At 40.8% G+C, this 16,153-nt stretch overlaps 1 protein-coding gene across 1 annotated transcript; it reads right to left on the minus strand.

Annotated features, from left to right (window-relative positions):
- Positions 1-7,756: 7,756 nt before the first annotated feature.
- scrt2 (scratch family zinc finger 2) lies at positions 7,757-12,730 on the minus strand. Its single transcript, XM_056422338.1, has 2 exons — positions 12,382-12,730; positions 7,757-8,906 (listed from the first exon to the last, which is right to left on the minus strand). The coding sequence occupies exons 1-2, from the start codon at positions 12,554-12,556 to the stop codon at positions 8,107-8,109; spliced, it is 975 nt and encodes a 324-aa protein (XP_056278313.1). The 5' UTR covers positions 12,557-12,730; the 3' UTR covers positions 7,757-8,106.
- Positions 12,731-16,153: the final 3,423 nt, after the last annotated feature.

Consider the following 16,153-nt stretch of genomic DNA (forward strand, 5'->3'; position numbering starts at 1 on the left):
GCCATCATATTGAATTATTACAAATACTTTGAACTACAATGGAAGTGCCTTTTATGTTGATTAATTGGTCACACGGGGATCAGTTACAACATGAAGGAGGTCTATATATAGTATGTAATCATTAACAGTGGAATCAGTACATTGTACATCATTGTGGATTAAAACTGAACAAAATACACCATGTAATTTAGGCGCTCCAATGAATGTAATCAACTCTTTTGTCTCATTGTCAAGTAATAGTCTTGCAGTAGCAGCATCAATCTGTTTATAATTTCCCCATAAACAGCTTAGCTTGGAAATCCACCTCACATTTTCTACTTCTATTTCTTAAAGAGCAATTTGTTGACTCCGATGTAGCGTGAAAAAAATGACTGAAAACTCCAATTAGACTGTAATATGCTGACATGGATCGTGCAGCTGGCTGCATGACTTGGTGTTTCGGTTTGAATAACTACATTATAGTAAATATGGATGGTGATATATCCCCCCTGGGCATTCACTCCTTTATACAATGTCAATTTCAGCTCGCTTCTTTGCTGTCAATCAAAAAACACTTCATCAGGCACCAAAATAATCCAGCATCACTTAAAGAGAAGATAGTCAGTCAAAGCATATATACATGTAAACCATCTCCAGGGCTGAGGTGTGTTTGGAGTCCCACAACACTCTGTGTGACCCTCTGCTGTCACAGCAGGACTGTACTCTAGTTGCTAGCATATCTCAATTACTTAGATTGAGTTAGTCACACAGGTACAACGGCAGGTCATGGAAGAACAGTTCCCACATAATGATTTGCTGTTAATATTAGATTTCAGTCCCTGTGGGATTGTCACACTTAGAGCAGCTGGAGAAAATTACCTGCCAGCTTTCCGACAGGGAAGTGAGCTATATTTATTTATACCTTCCCCTTTTTTTAAACACATTGACATGCTTTTAAAGTGGTAATCATTCGGACGCAGATTTATAGTCTTCAAACTATATCTTTGTGATAGATGAATGTTTCTGAAATCATGACACGGTTTAGCAACAGCGGATGTTGTGTTTGCGGCTGAATGTGAGGCCGATTTGTTCACTGATGTTAATTATTCACTGGTGGCTCTCGATGCCTAAACCTATGAAATCATTTTCTGCACTATCTCCTTCTTGTACAACTGCCCAGAACGGTATTTTTGTTTTATGATCTTCCTTGCCTTGATATCATTGTGTTCACCCAGGGAGATAACTGGCGCTTTGGAGTGAAGTTATTTAGATTTAGATTAAGATGTAGTCTGTCTTTCCATTTGTATTTCAGTTAATTAACTTTACCCAAAAAACAAAGGCAGAAGAAATGTTTTTCCAGCTTGAATATCAGCATAGAAAGCCACAAAAGCGTAGTTAAAATTATCTTATGTCTGAAACAAATGATAAATGTCACATCTGTATTTCTGTTTTATCTTTATTTCTGCATGTATTGCATGTGAAGAGGGAAATTAGCTATTTAAAGAATACCCTCATGGACTTTTGCTTGAGTGCTGATGACAAGTTGGATATCTTAGATGCATAAAAATGCGATTTTGACATGACTTCAAAAAGAGAAGCATACGGATGAGGTGGACCCTCTGCCAACAGAGAGACGAGGAAACAGATGGGTTTTACACAAACAGCACAAACATCAAGAACACTGAGTTAAAGAGCTTGGCAGTCTCACTTGATGAAGCAGTGAGGAATGGAGGCGCTTTTAATGAGCAACTCTCCTGTGATGCAGAATGTGAAAAGACAAACTGTTAGCTCTTAAAAGAGCAGTTACATTTGGTTGGCCCAGCCTGGTTGAACCCACTGGTTTTACTAACTAGTTGAGTGACTCTGGTCAGTGTGCGTGCAGATTGGTAAAAACGAGGAAAAATTAAAATGGCCTATTCTAGAATATATCGTTCAGTTGAATGATCCACTTGAACCAATGACACCATCATCAACAAAACAAAAGCTTATTGTTGTTGTTGGACTGTCAACGCTGACAGTTGGTGATCCGCCAACAGATGGCGCCAGATGTATGAGAAGGGTCACAGCGCAGGCCGGCACCGGTTCAAGAAGTGTTGAATTAAATATTAATAGTTTTTTTCTAATTACAGAGACGACATGTTGTTTGCTATGTCACCTGTGAGCAACGTAGAGCCACAAGCTTAAATACTCAATTCATTACAGAATTTATAATATATTTTATAAAATGTCCGGAAAAAAATGACATTCAGCAGACTACCTAAATGATTAATGTGTTATTAGAATTGTTGCAGATTAACTAACTCTTGATTCAATTCATCAACTAATTGTTTGAGCTCGACTGTCATAGTAGAGATAATCTCCCTGTACAGGTTTAAGAGATCAGAATTTGTATAAATACTGCAAATGACAAATCCACAGATTATTTTCTCAATTGATTAATTGATCTTTCGGTAAATAGCTAACAAAGGCTCTTTACTTCTGTCCAACGGTCACTATCACAAAAGGAGCGAAAAGGCCAAATATCGACATTTTAGAAGCTGTAAACAGAGACGTTTTGTTATTCTTGCTTTATAAACAATTACAGTCGTTAATCATCATAATGATTCATTATTTTTTCATAGATTATTCATAATAATAATAATCGACTAATCAGTTCAGCTCTAAAATTAAATGTTGCTTGCTGTGTCATGTGTGAGCAACTGAAAGACACCAGTTGCAACTTAAATCTATTTCTTAAAATGGACAACACCCTACGAATATCATGTTTTCTCCATTTTCCTTTTCGCCTGTCCTCTCAGCAGGACACATCATTTCTCTGTTCAGACTTAAAAGAAAGAATACCGTTTTTCTTATAAATAGCATGATTATACATGGTTTGTTTTAAGAGTTTGTGTTGTTTAGTAGCCGTATATCTGCTGCTATACGTAGATGTGTTCACTAACCTTGTGCTAACCCCTCACCACATCAGAAGGCAGTTATGTTTTCTCTCAGATAGCCGCTGTGAAGATGGTGGGGATCTTAGGTCAATATCTCGAGAGTGTTGCGCGCTCAATTTTGCTGGTTGTTTTCAATAATTGACTTGATATGCTCTGAGAGTCTGTGTGTGGCGATGGGAGGCTGCCGTCGTGCTGCAGAGTGCTGCAGGGATATGACCGGCCACGTCTCCTTTCCTTCCTCACAGTGCTGATCACTCAGAGCTGTTGTTGTTACACACACACAGCTCACCCACGGGTGATGTAATTGGATTGCATGGATCCCCATTTTACAGTCCATTGCCATGTAATGACATCAGTTACTTACTTTCATCATCAAATCTGATAAGGGATAACATCTGCCAGGGTAAAGTTTGAAAGCGTGCGGCACATGAATGTTGATGTGCGGGCGTGCAACATCCTGAGCTGTTTGCTCTGCACGTATAGAAGAATCAACACTTGGTTGAGTAAACTTCTCATTTGACTTTGCAAAATGCAACATGTGAATACAGATATGATAGTTTATTTAGTTTATCTTAAATGACATAACCAAGCACAGAAGTACATAACGGCAACAGCGGCAATCAGTGCTTTCCCACACTGAAGAGATGAGGGTGCAGCAGAGTGTCTTGTTTCTGAGGCCCTGCTCTGCTCTGCCTGCTGTCTCATTATGCTGCTGCTGTGCTGCTGGAGGACACTGAAGGACACAAGCGATTGAATTCAAATGTTGTATATTCCCTGGAAACCAATCAAGAAAAGCCCCAGAATAATAATCCCTGTCCGCTGTCATGATTCATTTTTATTTTGTTCCATATTTTTCTCATGGCTTTTGAGTCACTCAGAAAGAGTAGTCTCAGCATAAAATCAATGTTCCATTAAAATTTAATGACCAGGAAAGGCTTAATAGTGGTGGAACAGATGCCTCTGCTTGTGATAACGCCGACATCTCAGGAACTCCCATTCAAAGCTGTATTGGTGTTGTCAGGTCCTCTGACCGGTCCTGCTCTCAGCCGCTGCAGAAAACAAAGAATATTGGCATTTCTTTTGCCTCGTAGCGGTTACATTAGAAGTTAGTCAATTGACAAGGAAGCTCATAAAATTCATCAAACATTGACAGAGGAAGATACAGCTGATGGCACATTATAGCCATAACTATATTTACTCATTGTGTTAATGTTGACTATTGGCTATTCCAGATTCACAATTTTTCTCAGTGTGTTTTATATTATACACATATATGAGGAAAGGATGTGTGTGTGTGTGTGTGTATATGTGTGTGTGTGTCAATGTTTTGCATGATTTTAGGTGATAAAAAGGAAAAAACACCCTTTACGCCTTTAATGAAATCACAGTTGACAATTTAAAAAGAAACAAGAGTGGACTTGTAGGTTCCTTGTGCTATTTGTTTTTTTATTAACGTTATTGTTGCTATTGTTGTCATTATTATTAATTGTAGCAGAACAAGATAAAACAAAACACCCCTCAGCAATCATGGCTTAAGTTTCTTCATACTCGGCTGGGAGAGAGAGACAGAGACAGAGAGAGACACAGAGAGAGAGAGAGAGAGAGACAGAGAGAGAGAGAGAGAGAGAGGGAAATCTTAATCAGTTTTTTCTTCTTTGAGGACCATATGGAAGGTTTCAAGCAGCCAACCATATGTTGAAGGCTTTTGTCATGGAAATCATACTTTTTGGCACTTTTTCATTGCGCAGCCAAGCCGGGCACATAAATAAAAGAGAACAGAACAGAACACGATCAAATCTTTCAGAATACACAGAGTTTGAAGTTTTTGTCTGTAATTTACAACAGATTGCTTTTTAATCAAGACACTCCCTGATTCATACGGCCACCCAGACTGCAATTGGTACCTGTATTTGTCTTTTCTTTTTAATAAAACAAAAAAAAGACAACATGAATAGAAAAAGAGCAATTAAATGTCTACATGCATTGTCATATTATTGCTGTGATATATTTACAAATATATTTACAAAAAGCATCAAAGAGGAACAATGTTTCCCTATTTTAGATGAATCAAAATGTGCCTCCTTTTCTGAAATTAATATTTTCTCTGAGGACGATCTGTAATGCTGCCAGTTCTAGAAGCCTACAGTACATTTCCAATTGATGTTTTAAATGATCTCAATGCTTTTATCTTCCTCATTAAAACACAGTCCCCAGGTTTTGGAGAGGCATTATATCTCTGTACAAAATAGAACATATAAAAAAGGATCCATAGGAAGTAGTGATTCTGCATTAGTTCAATAATACAGTAACATGCCAAACTGTTTGTTCTGCAAGTTAATTAGGAGACAGGTGGTTTGGATGCTCTCATGCAGTGATTCAGCTGTAGCACTTAGACGACCATTGACAGGATGATTGCGAAAACAGGGATGAGATGGCGGACAAATGGAGCAGAACTCCTCTTTTCTCCTCAGTTTGTGTGTTTTGTTTTGTTTTTAGAGCGAGCTCAGCATTACTGCGATCGTGGCATCCATTTGAAATATGCAAATAGCTGACAGCGCATTTGCCTGCTGGTGCTTGACCTTCCCCTTGGAGGTCGCTCACCGACTCAATTACGCTCCCTATCTGCAGTCTGTCTGCAAACACCTGTTATCCTCCCACACTCCACCACCCTCCGCCAATCCCACTTCAGCCCATCTCATCCTCGGTGCGTCTGTTTGGATGCAGTTAGGACGGGATGGGGACAGCCGGTCGGGGGGGGGGGGGGGGGGGGACGACAAATGATGGGGGAGTTGGAAGTGCATTACGGCGTGTCGTTTTATTACAACAGTCTTAAAAACTTTCTCTACCAAGACAGTTCAGGACAAGATCATTTCCATTAGTGCTGGCGAAGAAGCATTTAGCTCCATCCATTCTCTCTCTTGACAGCTCAGAGACTTGCTTCGCTCTTTTCAACTGCACAGTATCATTTGGGCGCAGTTGGAACTTTTAATTCAATGCTTTATTATATCCGTGACCGCAATTAGAATGATATTAATCTTGTTGTGTAAGCTTCATTTCAGTCAAATCACAGCTGTCTTTCAGCTGCCAGAAGAGATGTGTTTTTACCTGGTTGCTTTAAAACAAGAGACGGTTGAAATAATGAATACATTAGAGAATAGCAGCCTTTTCTAGTTGTATTAACACCTGTAGCAATTTCGGACTCGCTGCATGAAGGATTTAGTGTTGCTCATAGTTACTGCATCACTATTGTTATTGCTTTTGCACCGTTGGAACCTTGTTGTAACTAGATTACACCTACCTTATTATATCGCTATCACCATTGGCCACTTTCTGGGATTTATTTATTGCCTGAGATTTAAAGACAAAAAGGGCCAAAACTCTTGACTCAAAATGATGTGTTGGACTTTTGGAAAACAGCAAGATGGAGAGTATTTTAGTGTTTGGTTTTCATCGTTTATTTTTATTGCCCTAAATCGACTGAAAACAGGACAGCTGTGATTGTTATACATGTCAGTTGCTGTGTCAGTAAAGTTATTGCCACGAAAACAAAAGTTAATTCTGCATTCATTCGTGTGAAGTCTCCTAACACTGGTACTGTACATTGTTCCTCTTTAAAAAACTAAGTCCCGTGGACTCTCTACAGTTTTCATGCATATAAACATTTTCTTTGAAGATCAGCAGCATCTTACAAGGTCAATGGATGTTCATTTTTAAAATTATAAACAATAAATAAATACATGATAATTAACAAATAAGCAAGTCTGCAATAAATACACAAAAATAAGGTGAATGAATAAATAAATAAATAGATAAATAGGTAGTTAAATAAAGTATTTACATGATAAATAGATGGTATGCATCTAAACCGTGGGCAGAGCTTTGAGCGACATATAAAACAGACAAACAGAATAATTTGACTGTCACTTTGTAACTGAGGGGGTGTGAGTCCATACCTTCGCTCTGAGGTAACACTGGCGGAGGGGGAGCACCTCAAATAATGGGTGAAGATTGCTCTTTAAGACTGGACGATGCACCATAAAGGCAGCCGAGTTTATGCAAGCCACCATGGTGGAGGAAGAACAACGAGAGTTTTCATTGCTATAGACAAGTCAACCGCACATGGCACTTATAACAATAGATCATTTGGTCTGGCTCCCAGTGGTTTTGTCCAAGTCTGTACATCAGGGTGAGACTATGAATTGTATGTATGATGACCTGTTCAACAGGCCTGTTCAATGTTTTAAAATCACTGCTCTTGCAGAATTGAATTGAATGACCTATGATCGTGTATAGCTTATTTAAATTGGCCTCTTTTTTCTTTATTTTTTAAATACCCACAGTTACAAAGATGCTTTAGATCGACAAGGGATAAGAAGCACAAAAAAATAAATTTAGAAAAATCAAATAGAAAAATAACTTCCGTTGAATTGAAACATTGGTGTGGAAAAAGGGGGTTTGTCTTTTTACCTTTTAAAATGATCTCCCTTTTTTGCAAATACTGTCATAGTTCACATTTTCATAAAAAGTTCATGTTGGCAGTTGCAAAAGAATTCAATTCTTAGCAAATAAAAAGCAGCATAAAAATACAAGAGGTCATTTTGTCTCTAAAAAACAAAAGAACACTGTTAGTCCTTTTTTATGTTTTTTTTCCTTCATTTTCTTATTACTATTTGCTATAAAATATCAGGAATCTAAATATTATTACTATTGATATCAACATCATTATAGTCATTGATAAAAATTCACATGCCAGGCCTCATATATAATGGTGTGTATGTTTGTGCACACGTGTGTACATGTGTGTGTCTCTGTTTGTGTGTGTGTGTGCGTGCGTGCGCGTGTGTGCGTACGTGCAAGTGTCTATTTGCATACATGTCTGTGTGTGTACATGAACCCACGTCCGCGCGAGCACATGTTGCTTAATTGTGTACAACTATCATCTACTGTCTCTATTTGGGGGAAGGTTGTCTGATTGATTGTATGTTTCTGTGGACGATTAGCTACTGTGCAGGGGGGAAAAATCCAGCATCTTTTGAAATTGTCTTTGCCATAATCAGTTTCTTCACGTAATCTCAGTGAAAATATTGCTTTCTAAAAAAAGGGAAGAAAAAAGGCATGGAGGGCAGAGTGAACAGGGTTATTGGTTGTGAACCTACAACAGGGGTTCAAAATTTAGCTTTTTCCTTCGTGGTTAGTTTTCTGATCCAGAGTCGTCTTCGTCCGCAGAGCCCTTGAAGCAAGCTGACTCATAGTGCTTGTTCAGGTAGGACTTGAGAGCAAAGGTCTTATTGCAGCGCTTGCATCTGTAGTGCTTGAAGGCAGAGTGTGTTTGCATGTGGGCGCGGAGGTTTGAGCGGTCAGCAAAGGCTTTGCCACAGTGTGCGCAGGCAAAGGGCTTTTCCCCCGTGTGTGAGCGCATGTGACCTTGAAGGAGCCACGGCCGGCTGAAGGCCTTGCTGCACACGTTGCACTTGTGCTTGAGGTCGTGGGTGAGGATGTGCATGGCCAACGCCGGCATGGACACGTACACTTTATTACAGGTGGGACACTTGCGGGCCATCTTGCTGTCCAGGCTGCGGTGCGTCTGCTTGTGTCTGCTGAGGTTGGAGGAGGTGGCGTACGTCTTGCCGCACTCGTTGCAGGAGTGGCGTGCCGTGCCGGCTCCCTTCTCCTGAGCCCCGCCATTGGCGCTGCTGCTTCTCGAGCCCCCTTCGCGACTCTCGCTGTCTGCCTTCCGCCTCGAGCGCCCATCAGAGATGAAGAAGGCGTCCATGGTGTAACCCTCGGCCAGGGCCTCCGATTCACCGCTGTAGAAGCCGCTGGCTGTCATGCCAGACTGGGGGCTGTCGGGTTGCTTCAGGTCGGGGTCACAGTACTCCTCTCCGCTGCTCACCTGGGTGTAGAGGGGATCTGACACCGGCGAAGCCAGCTTGTGCTCCATCTTCTTCTCCCCCTGGTATACAGATGGCGTGATGTAATCCTGGATGTAGCCTGAGATAGAGACACACGCAAACACAGTTGGCCAGCGGTTGTGATGGATAAGGGCACAGTGACATGCTGGTGATTACGTGATTATCATGTTGGATGATTGCCCTTCGTAAAATGGAGAAAGAGTGAGTGGCAGCACATAACTAATTGCATTTTTTTTCTCCAGAGCTCACAGGTTGCACACAATAGTTCATTGATGCAGGAACACATGACACACTCAGCTGCGTTTAGGAGGGTTGCAATTTTACAGTGAGGATGAGCGCTAGATAATAGCTCATCAAAGAAGTCTAATGCAGGAAGATGCATGTTAAAGCCACACTCAAATAAAGTAGTCTCATTCATTAGACCTTCTGTTCTGCATTTCTGGTGTGTCCGTCCTCTTTGGCTGTGGCCTCTCTCCATGTGTGCTTAATGAATGCTCTAAATCTTAAGAAATACTCTTTTTCCAGTTTTTTTCTACCAGTGTTATATAAAAAAAGCACACACACACACACACACAAAAGAACTGGTTGCATATCTGATTTTATTGTTTATTGTTTATGTATTATTTCTTTTGATTTGTACTGCAAACAAATACATCTTTTAGTTGTGCACCAGATTACCTAATTACATCCTGCTGCTTACAACCTGGAGGATGTCATGCTACTTCTTGAAACCTGATGCAGCAAAGCACAAAGCACCACGAGTGATTTCAATTCTACACAGCATGATTTCAGAGAGATATATTTTAGTTGGCATCATTAATGTCTTTTCTTTCCCTCCAAAGCAGCCCAGTGCCAAGAGGAGCTAAAAGGCTTGCTGGCAGCTAAATGCATCCAAACAGAATTCAATACATTCTTATGATCTGACTCTTAAGAGCTGAATTAATACTAAATGCATTTACCTCCAGGGTTGATATTCTATCCGTTGAACATATGAGTGAAACGATATATAAAAGGTGGGGAAATTCCTTTGCTGGGAGAAAAAGTGCATAACTGCAGAAAAAAAAGCCATTCCTAAGCACTGTGTGCAGCAAGCAGTGGAAATTAGGTATTGACTGCTTTTTAATGTAATTCAAAGTTGTGAACTGATCAATATGTAAAACAGTGCAGCTGTTAGAGAAGATAGAAATAGTGCGAGGAACAGATCAAGTATCTGCGACACACAATAGTTTATTGAGCACAGTGTGCTTAAAGCCTGATAATGTGAGACACGTTGTTGGTGAAGAGGGGTCACCTGGCTGCAGCAGCGAGCCCACTGAAGGCCCTTCGAGAAACAGGCCATTAAGAAATCAGTTGAAGTGCTCTCCGACTACACAGTCTCCGTTCCTCAGGGTTCCTGTTCACACAGCCACTCTGTCAGAGACATGACCGTGACACCCGGTGACAGGGAAACACCAGGTCTGTGCGTTCGTTATTATGCCGCACTGCATGGGTTCACTGTTTCTGAACTACGCAGATGGTGCGAGAGCGCAGCACTTCCTTTCAAAAGATGTATCCATTCATCTTTCTTTGTACTAAATTCGTAGGATTCCAGTTAAATGTGCAAACGCTGCAGCTTCAACAATTATTCCTCGCTCCATCCACCTCTCTCAGGGTGACACCGTGGACTGGAAATCCATGTCGCCGAAGGGCCTTTGCACTATGTGCGACAACATGGCCCCGGATATTTTTGCAACAAATCATGCAGAGTTGTTTACTATATTTCAATTACCCAAGGTCAGACACGGAGCTCATCATTTGGGACCCGCGCTGTATCAGCCTTTCCAGCTCATAGGCTCGTTTCTCTCATGCAAAGTAAGCATGTAATTAATGGACCCTCTCAGCCACCCCTCTTTGTTGTTCAACAGACACTCAAGTCAAATGTCTCCACAATGGGGGGAAAGTAAATCTCCTGGCACGGCAGAAGTGCTGATGTGAGGTATTTCTGCCACGCTGTGAATTCTTTTATTTTCCTGCTCCTTCCTTTTTTCTTTTTTGGGACTCGGCACGAAAAAAAGATTCTTTTGTTCAAATGAAATGCCTTTTGTCAACACCAGTGTAGTGCCTTATCGTTCTTTGCTTCTTTTTAATACAACCCTTATGTGTCATGGAGTTGAACAATAGATTCAGGAACAATAGAGAGTGGCAATAATTACATACACATGTATTATTTGATAATAATAATAAAAGTGTAAAATGATGCAGCAGGAACCCAAAATAGCATTTACTACAAGTAACAAAATATGTCACACATAATACCAACAAAATTAATTATATTTACATTTTTAAATTCTGTAGTTTTTATCTAGTTATTTCCAATTTAGCAAACCATTATACTTCACAAACCAGCCCAGACATTTTTAATTCCACTAATCCTGATCCACCCAAAATTCACTGAACCTTGTTATTGACACGGTTGAATAACAGGTGGGCATGATCACAGCATTTCGCTGTGGACTACGGAGCCGCTCTCTCTCTACAAACATAGCCTGACAGATCACAACAAAGACACACATATGGCCCTTTAAACGTGGCCACAAAATGGAAGCGGCGAGCTTAAAGCAGAGCGTTAAAGTGAAGGTCGCCTCTCAGCTCTGACTGGTGCTGACTGTGTGGCCGGTCCGTGTGTTGACCACAGTGCAGCTATGTGACTTTCTTCATGTTTACTGTACAACCTCTGTCACGTGATCAGCCTCATTGCTGCCCCAAGCACTTTTGTCTCCTTTTTCTCTTTCCCTTTGCTATCCCCTTCAGCCCAGCTCCCCGCCTCCCTCCCTCGCTGTACTGTACAGTGTGTTGATGTCTCTTGTGACGGCGATAGGCCTGCATGGCTGAAAGTCTAACCCCTGCTAGTTTTTAAATGCCCGGAAGGAAGAGAAAGATGTAGTGGAGCGATGGGGGTGGGGAAACTGTGCATGCTCCATTTGGATGGGAAGAGGGGGGCAAGGGAGGATCGGACCGTGATGGGAACTCAAGGACAATAACAGCTCAGGACAAACGTATCATCCGATACTCATCTCTCATATTCATGAATTCTTTAGTCCACATGATGACCAGATATATTCAGCCTAAGTGTGTTCAGCAACTACAGGGTTGGTGCAGTCATACAAATACGTAACTGGAGCGTCTCCTGATTATACACATGTTTTGTTCCCTATTTACATAAACTAATCCGTGGCTGTGACCTGAATTGTGTCTGTCCTTCACTGGAGTCAAAAAACAAAAGTCTGGGAGCAGGGTGATGGGGGTGGGGTGCCACTGAAGAGGATTATTTAGGGTATTGATGCAAAAATCAGCTGGCTGCATGTAACATCTCACGTTCATTTACACACTACGAGCATGTTTCTGGCTAAAGCGAGAGCAAATCTCACACCGACACAAACACAAAAAAGAGGATGCCATCTGTGCTGAGTGTGTAAATGTCAGGCAAGCTGAAATAAGCACCGGAGCCGTCTAGAGGCAGGAACGCTAGCACAGCTTTAACTGGAGCGGGGCAGACTGGAGGTATGTTAACTCACCATTCTCACTGAGACGAACCCCAAGGCTGGTCACCGAGTCTGTGATGGAGCGTGCAAAAGTGAACGAGTCGTCCAGGTGGTGGTGGTGGTGGTGGTGATGATGATTGGAAGTGGCCACATTGGATGAAGAGAAATCATCAAGCTTGATCTTCTTCACCAAAAATGAGCGTGGCATGTTTCAATGGATAAAAACACAAAGCTGAGAAAAACGCATGAGAAAAAGATGAAAGACCCTCTGAGGAAGCACACAAGCAGGTCTGGCTTGACGGTAATCCTTGCGGTAAATGTTGAGACAACGGCCAAAAACATAAGATAAGAAAGAAAATGGAAACCAGTGGAGAACAAGGCTGACGGCAATGCTGTGTGATACTCTCTGGCTCCCCCAGCTTCCCCCAGAAAAATAAAAAAATAAAAAATAAAAGCGATCCTGTTCAGCACTGGATAGCTCCTGTGATGCGGCAGGCTTAAGGGACCAGTGAGGAAGAGAAGAGATGGAGACAGACAGAGAGAGGAGGGAGAGAGAGACTGTCAGACTAGCTGAGATCAGCAATCACGCCAGCCTTTATATGGGGCACAGGCAGTGGAAGATCAGGTGGTGCTGCGAAATGGAGCTGCTTAGCTTTAATCCATCAAATGTCCCCGGGGACACACATCAAATTACTACTGAACCGTCTGTGCATTCGCACACAGACAGAGGAGAAAGAACACAGGCGGACCCCCACTGCCCCCACTGCTGCTCCCCCCTTCGACTCCCCTCCCCTCCCTCTTTCACCCCGCTTATGCTCCATGCTCGGAGGAGGAGTAAAAGAGGAGTGCAGACAATGGAGATGTGGATGAGAGCACACTCAGTGTCCTGTCCCCCATTGTTTTCAGATGAAGTGGCACAGTTTATGTTTGCCTTGTACAGCCGCTGCCTCCCTCATGTCATCTCCGTTACCTCAAACAGCCTCAAACGTGGCGGTCCCTCGGTCTCGCTGCACTGTACTCGCATGCTGAGAGCGCACGCACGGGACCGGAGAGGTCATCTGAGCGTCTGCGAGTGCCGGACGCTTCTTTTTTTTTTTTTTTACTTTAAAAAAGAAAAAAAAGCCGCACTGGATTCCAGCACTGTTGACGAGCAGGCTTTGAGGGATGTACTAGTGCAGCACTGCTCAGCTTGTCTCTCTCCCTCCCCATTACCGCTGCACAGATGTGCGTCCTGCCATGCGTGGCAGTGAATTATCTGATTAATTAATTACATCTTTTTTGATTAGGGTGAAATCTAGAATTAGATCCGGACTCGCGAAATTGGCTGGATGTATCTGGGTTGGTTTGCATGTGTGTGCACTTGTTAGCTCGCTCATTTAATGTCACATTACACATTGTATGTTCACCGTGAGAGCTCGGCGTATACGCTGTTCTCTTGTTGGAATCAATGAAAGTGAAACATTTAGGCAGGAAATTGATTCAATTGTTGGTTTACAGAAGCAGAAGTGGAACGTTTTCAAGCGAAACAGAAATGACTTGTTTGATTCAACATCAACAGGAAACACTTGTGTCACATCACTTGGTTGATTAATTAAAGCCTCACGGCGGTTAATTTGATTATTAAATGAGAGGTTTTGCTTCTTGTTTCTGTTATATCACACATAATAGTGGAGGAAGTGGAGGCATGAGAAAGAAGTGCAGATCTAGTATGATATTAATAAATATGTTAAATCAGTTCAAAGATGAACAAGAATAACTCTTGTGGGATTTTATTAATTTGTCCCAGTGGATCTACAAGTGGTTCTCATTTTTTTTTTGTTAACACTGGGATGTTGTAACTTTTAAAAAAATAAAAAACAAAAAAACATCAATATTTACACACAACAGCGGTATTATTTTGGAAATAAATCAATCAAAAAATAGATTATTTATTATTTTATCATTTATATTAATTTATATATTAGTGGTCTACACACAACTTTACATGTGAGGATGTGATTTGTGTATGTATTATGTTTTTTGTTGTGAAAATCTTTGAGCTTTGAACTGATCTATTTGGTTTTATGTAGTTTATATTCCGTTGCTGTTGTGTGGTTGAGCAGTAATGAGTCATCAGGATAGGAAAAGCTTTCGAAAAGGGAATTCTCAATTCAAGCAATTAAAAAAAAAAATCATATGCAAATTATTGTTTAGTCTATAATTATAAATTCGGTTACTATTTTCCACTAACCCATGGTTTAATTTTTCAATTGCTTGATTTTGCGCATCCAACAGTTCAAAGCTCAAAGATTTTCAATTTACAATCAAATAACAGACATAAACTGAATACATCCTCACATGTGTCAAGCTGTAACCAGAGAGCACTAATTAATATATAAATTATCTAAATGATAAGCCATGTAATTATCTTTCACGTTGATTTATTTCCTGTGAAAATACCTTACCGTTTATGTAAATAGTGATGTATTTTCTGTTTTTTTGGCTTTATTAAAAGTTACAACATGCATCCAGTGTTAACAAAAAAAAATGAGAACCACTTGTAGATCCACTGGGACAAATTAATAAAATCCCACAAGAGTTATTCTTGTTCATCTTTGAACTGATTTAACATATTTATTATGTACATGTTGGGCTTGAACGTTGAAAGGTGCCATAGATTCCACCAGACGTTTAGGGGTGCCCCCTGGCCCGGGTCGCTCTAAATCCTCCCCGCCACCAACGGCGACCCTGCGTCTCGGTCGTGACGGGTTTCAAGAGGGGAAGTCTTTAAATCAGCGTGGTGAGGATTTATCACACGTTTGTGATTGTACATCACAGCGCAAAGTTTACATCGCTGTCGCCAAGCCAAGCCTGTAGTGAGGCAAGGACGAGAAAGGTCACGGGGAGAATCATTGTGTGAAATGATGAGCTTTGGTGAGGGAAATATCTAATTTAATAAACACTCTTTTGTATGAGTCATCTTGGGAAGCAATATTTTAGTGAAATAATCAATTCCAACTCTTTCATTATCTAATTGCAACAAAAGATACGTTACTTTTCCATCCTTCAACGTGAGCTTCTTGCATTGACATGTTTAGGTTGTTGTAAAGATCATGATTTGTTCATGAGAATTTTGTTGTTGTTGTTATTCTACTACAAAGTGGGGAGATTAAATGAACTCCTATTGAGCTTTTCCAGCAGCTTCTGAAACTGAATGTCTCCTGAACTGAATACGGCTCACCTCAGTAGCAAAAGCTCTCATTATTCTGCTCTTTGTGCAGTGAAGTGGAGCACAGCCAGTTTATTTCTTTAAAGTGTAACCATATTGCGCTGCCATCAATAGGGCGAGTTCTGTGAAAACATTCAGGTGGTGGTAGGAATGGGCAATAATTCAATAACAAGCTTCAATTCTGCAACTTCCCATAAATCAAGGTGAAGGTTTCAAATGTCTTGTTTTATTCAACTAAAAGGTATTCGTCTTATAATGACCAAGTGGAAAAAGCAGCAAATCCTCTGTTGATTTTCAGCTTTCAACATTCTTTCTTGAAAAATAACTGAAATTGTCAATAAAATAGTTTCTTTTCACCTGTTATTTTTGTATCTGACTAATTGTTGTTTTTATTAAGTTGTATAATGTAAAGTACAACAGTAGAACATCAAGATCAGATTAATGATTCTATAATAACATATTGACCATATCCTAGTATTCATTCACATTGGAAAAATCACTCCAGTATGTTTACACTTGTGTTAGATTCAATAATCTGCTGAACATCAACATAATCTGGAGATGAGTTATTACATCGTTCCTGTGCGTATGAGTTCT

Source organism: Pseudoliparis swirei, chromosome 9 (assembly GCF_029220125.1).
Source record: "Pseudoliparis swirei isolate HS2019 ecotype Mariana Trench chromosome 9, NWPU_hadal_v1, whole genome shotgun sequence".
In the NCBI taxonomy this organism is placed as follows: Eukaryota; Metazoa; Chordata; class Actinopteri; order Perciformes; family Liparidae; genus Pseudoliparis; species Pseudoliparis swirei.

Excerpts from the sequence above, each read along its gene's own strand:
- scrt2 (XM_056422338.1), bottom strand. The coding sequence starts at position 12,556 with ATGCCACGCTCATTTTTGGTGAAGAAGATCAAGCTTGATGATTTCTCT. Across the intron at positions 8,907-12,381 it reads GGTTCGTCTCAGTGAGAATG|GCTACATCCAGGATTACATC; the intron begins GTGAGTTAACAT and ends TCTCTATCTCAG.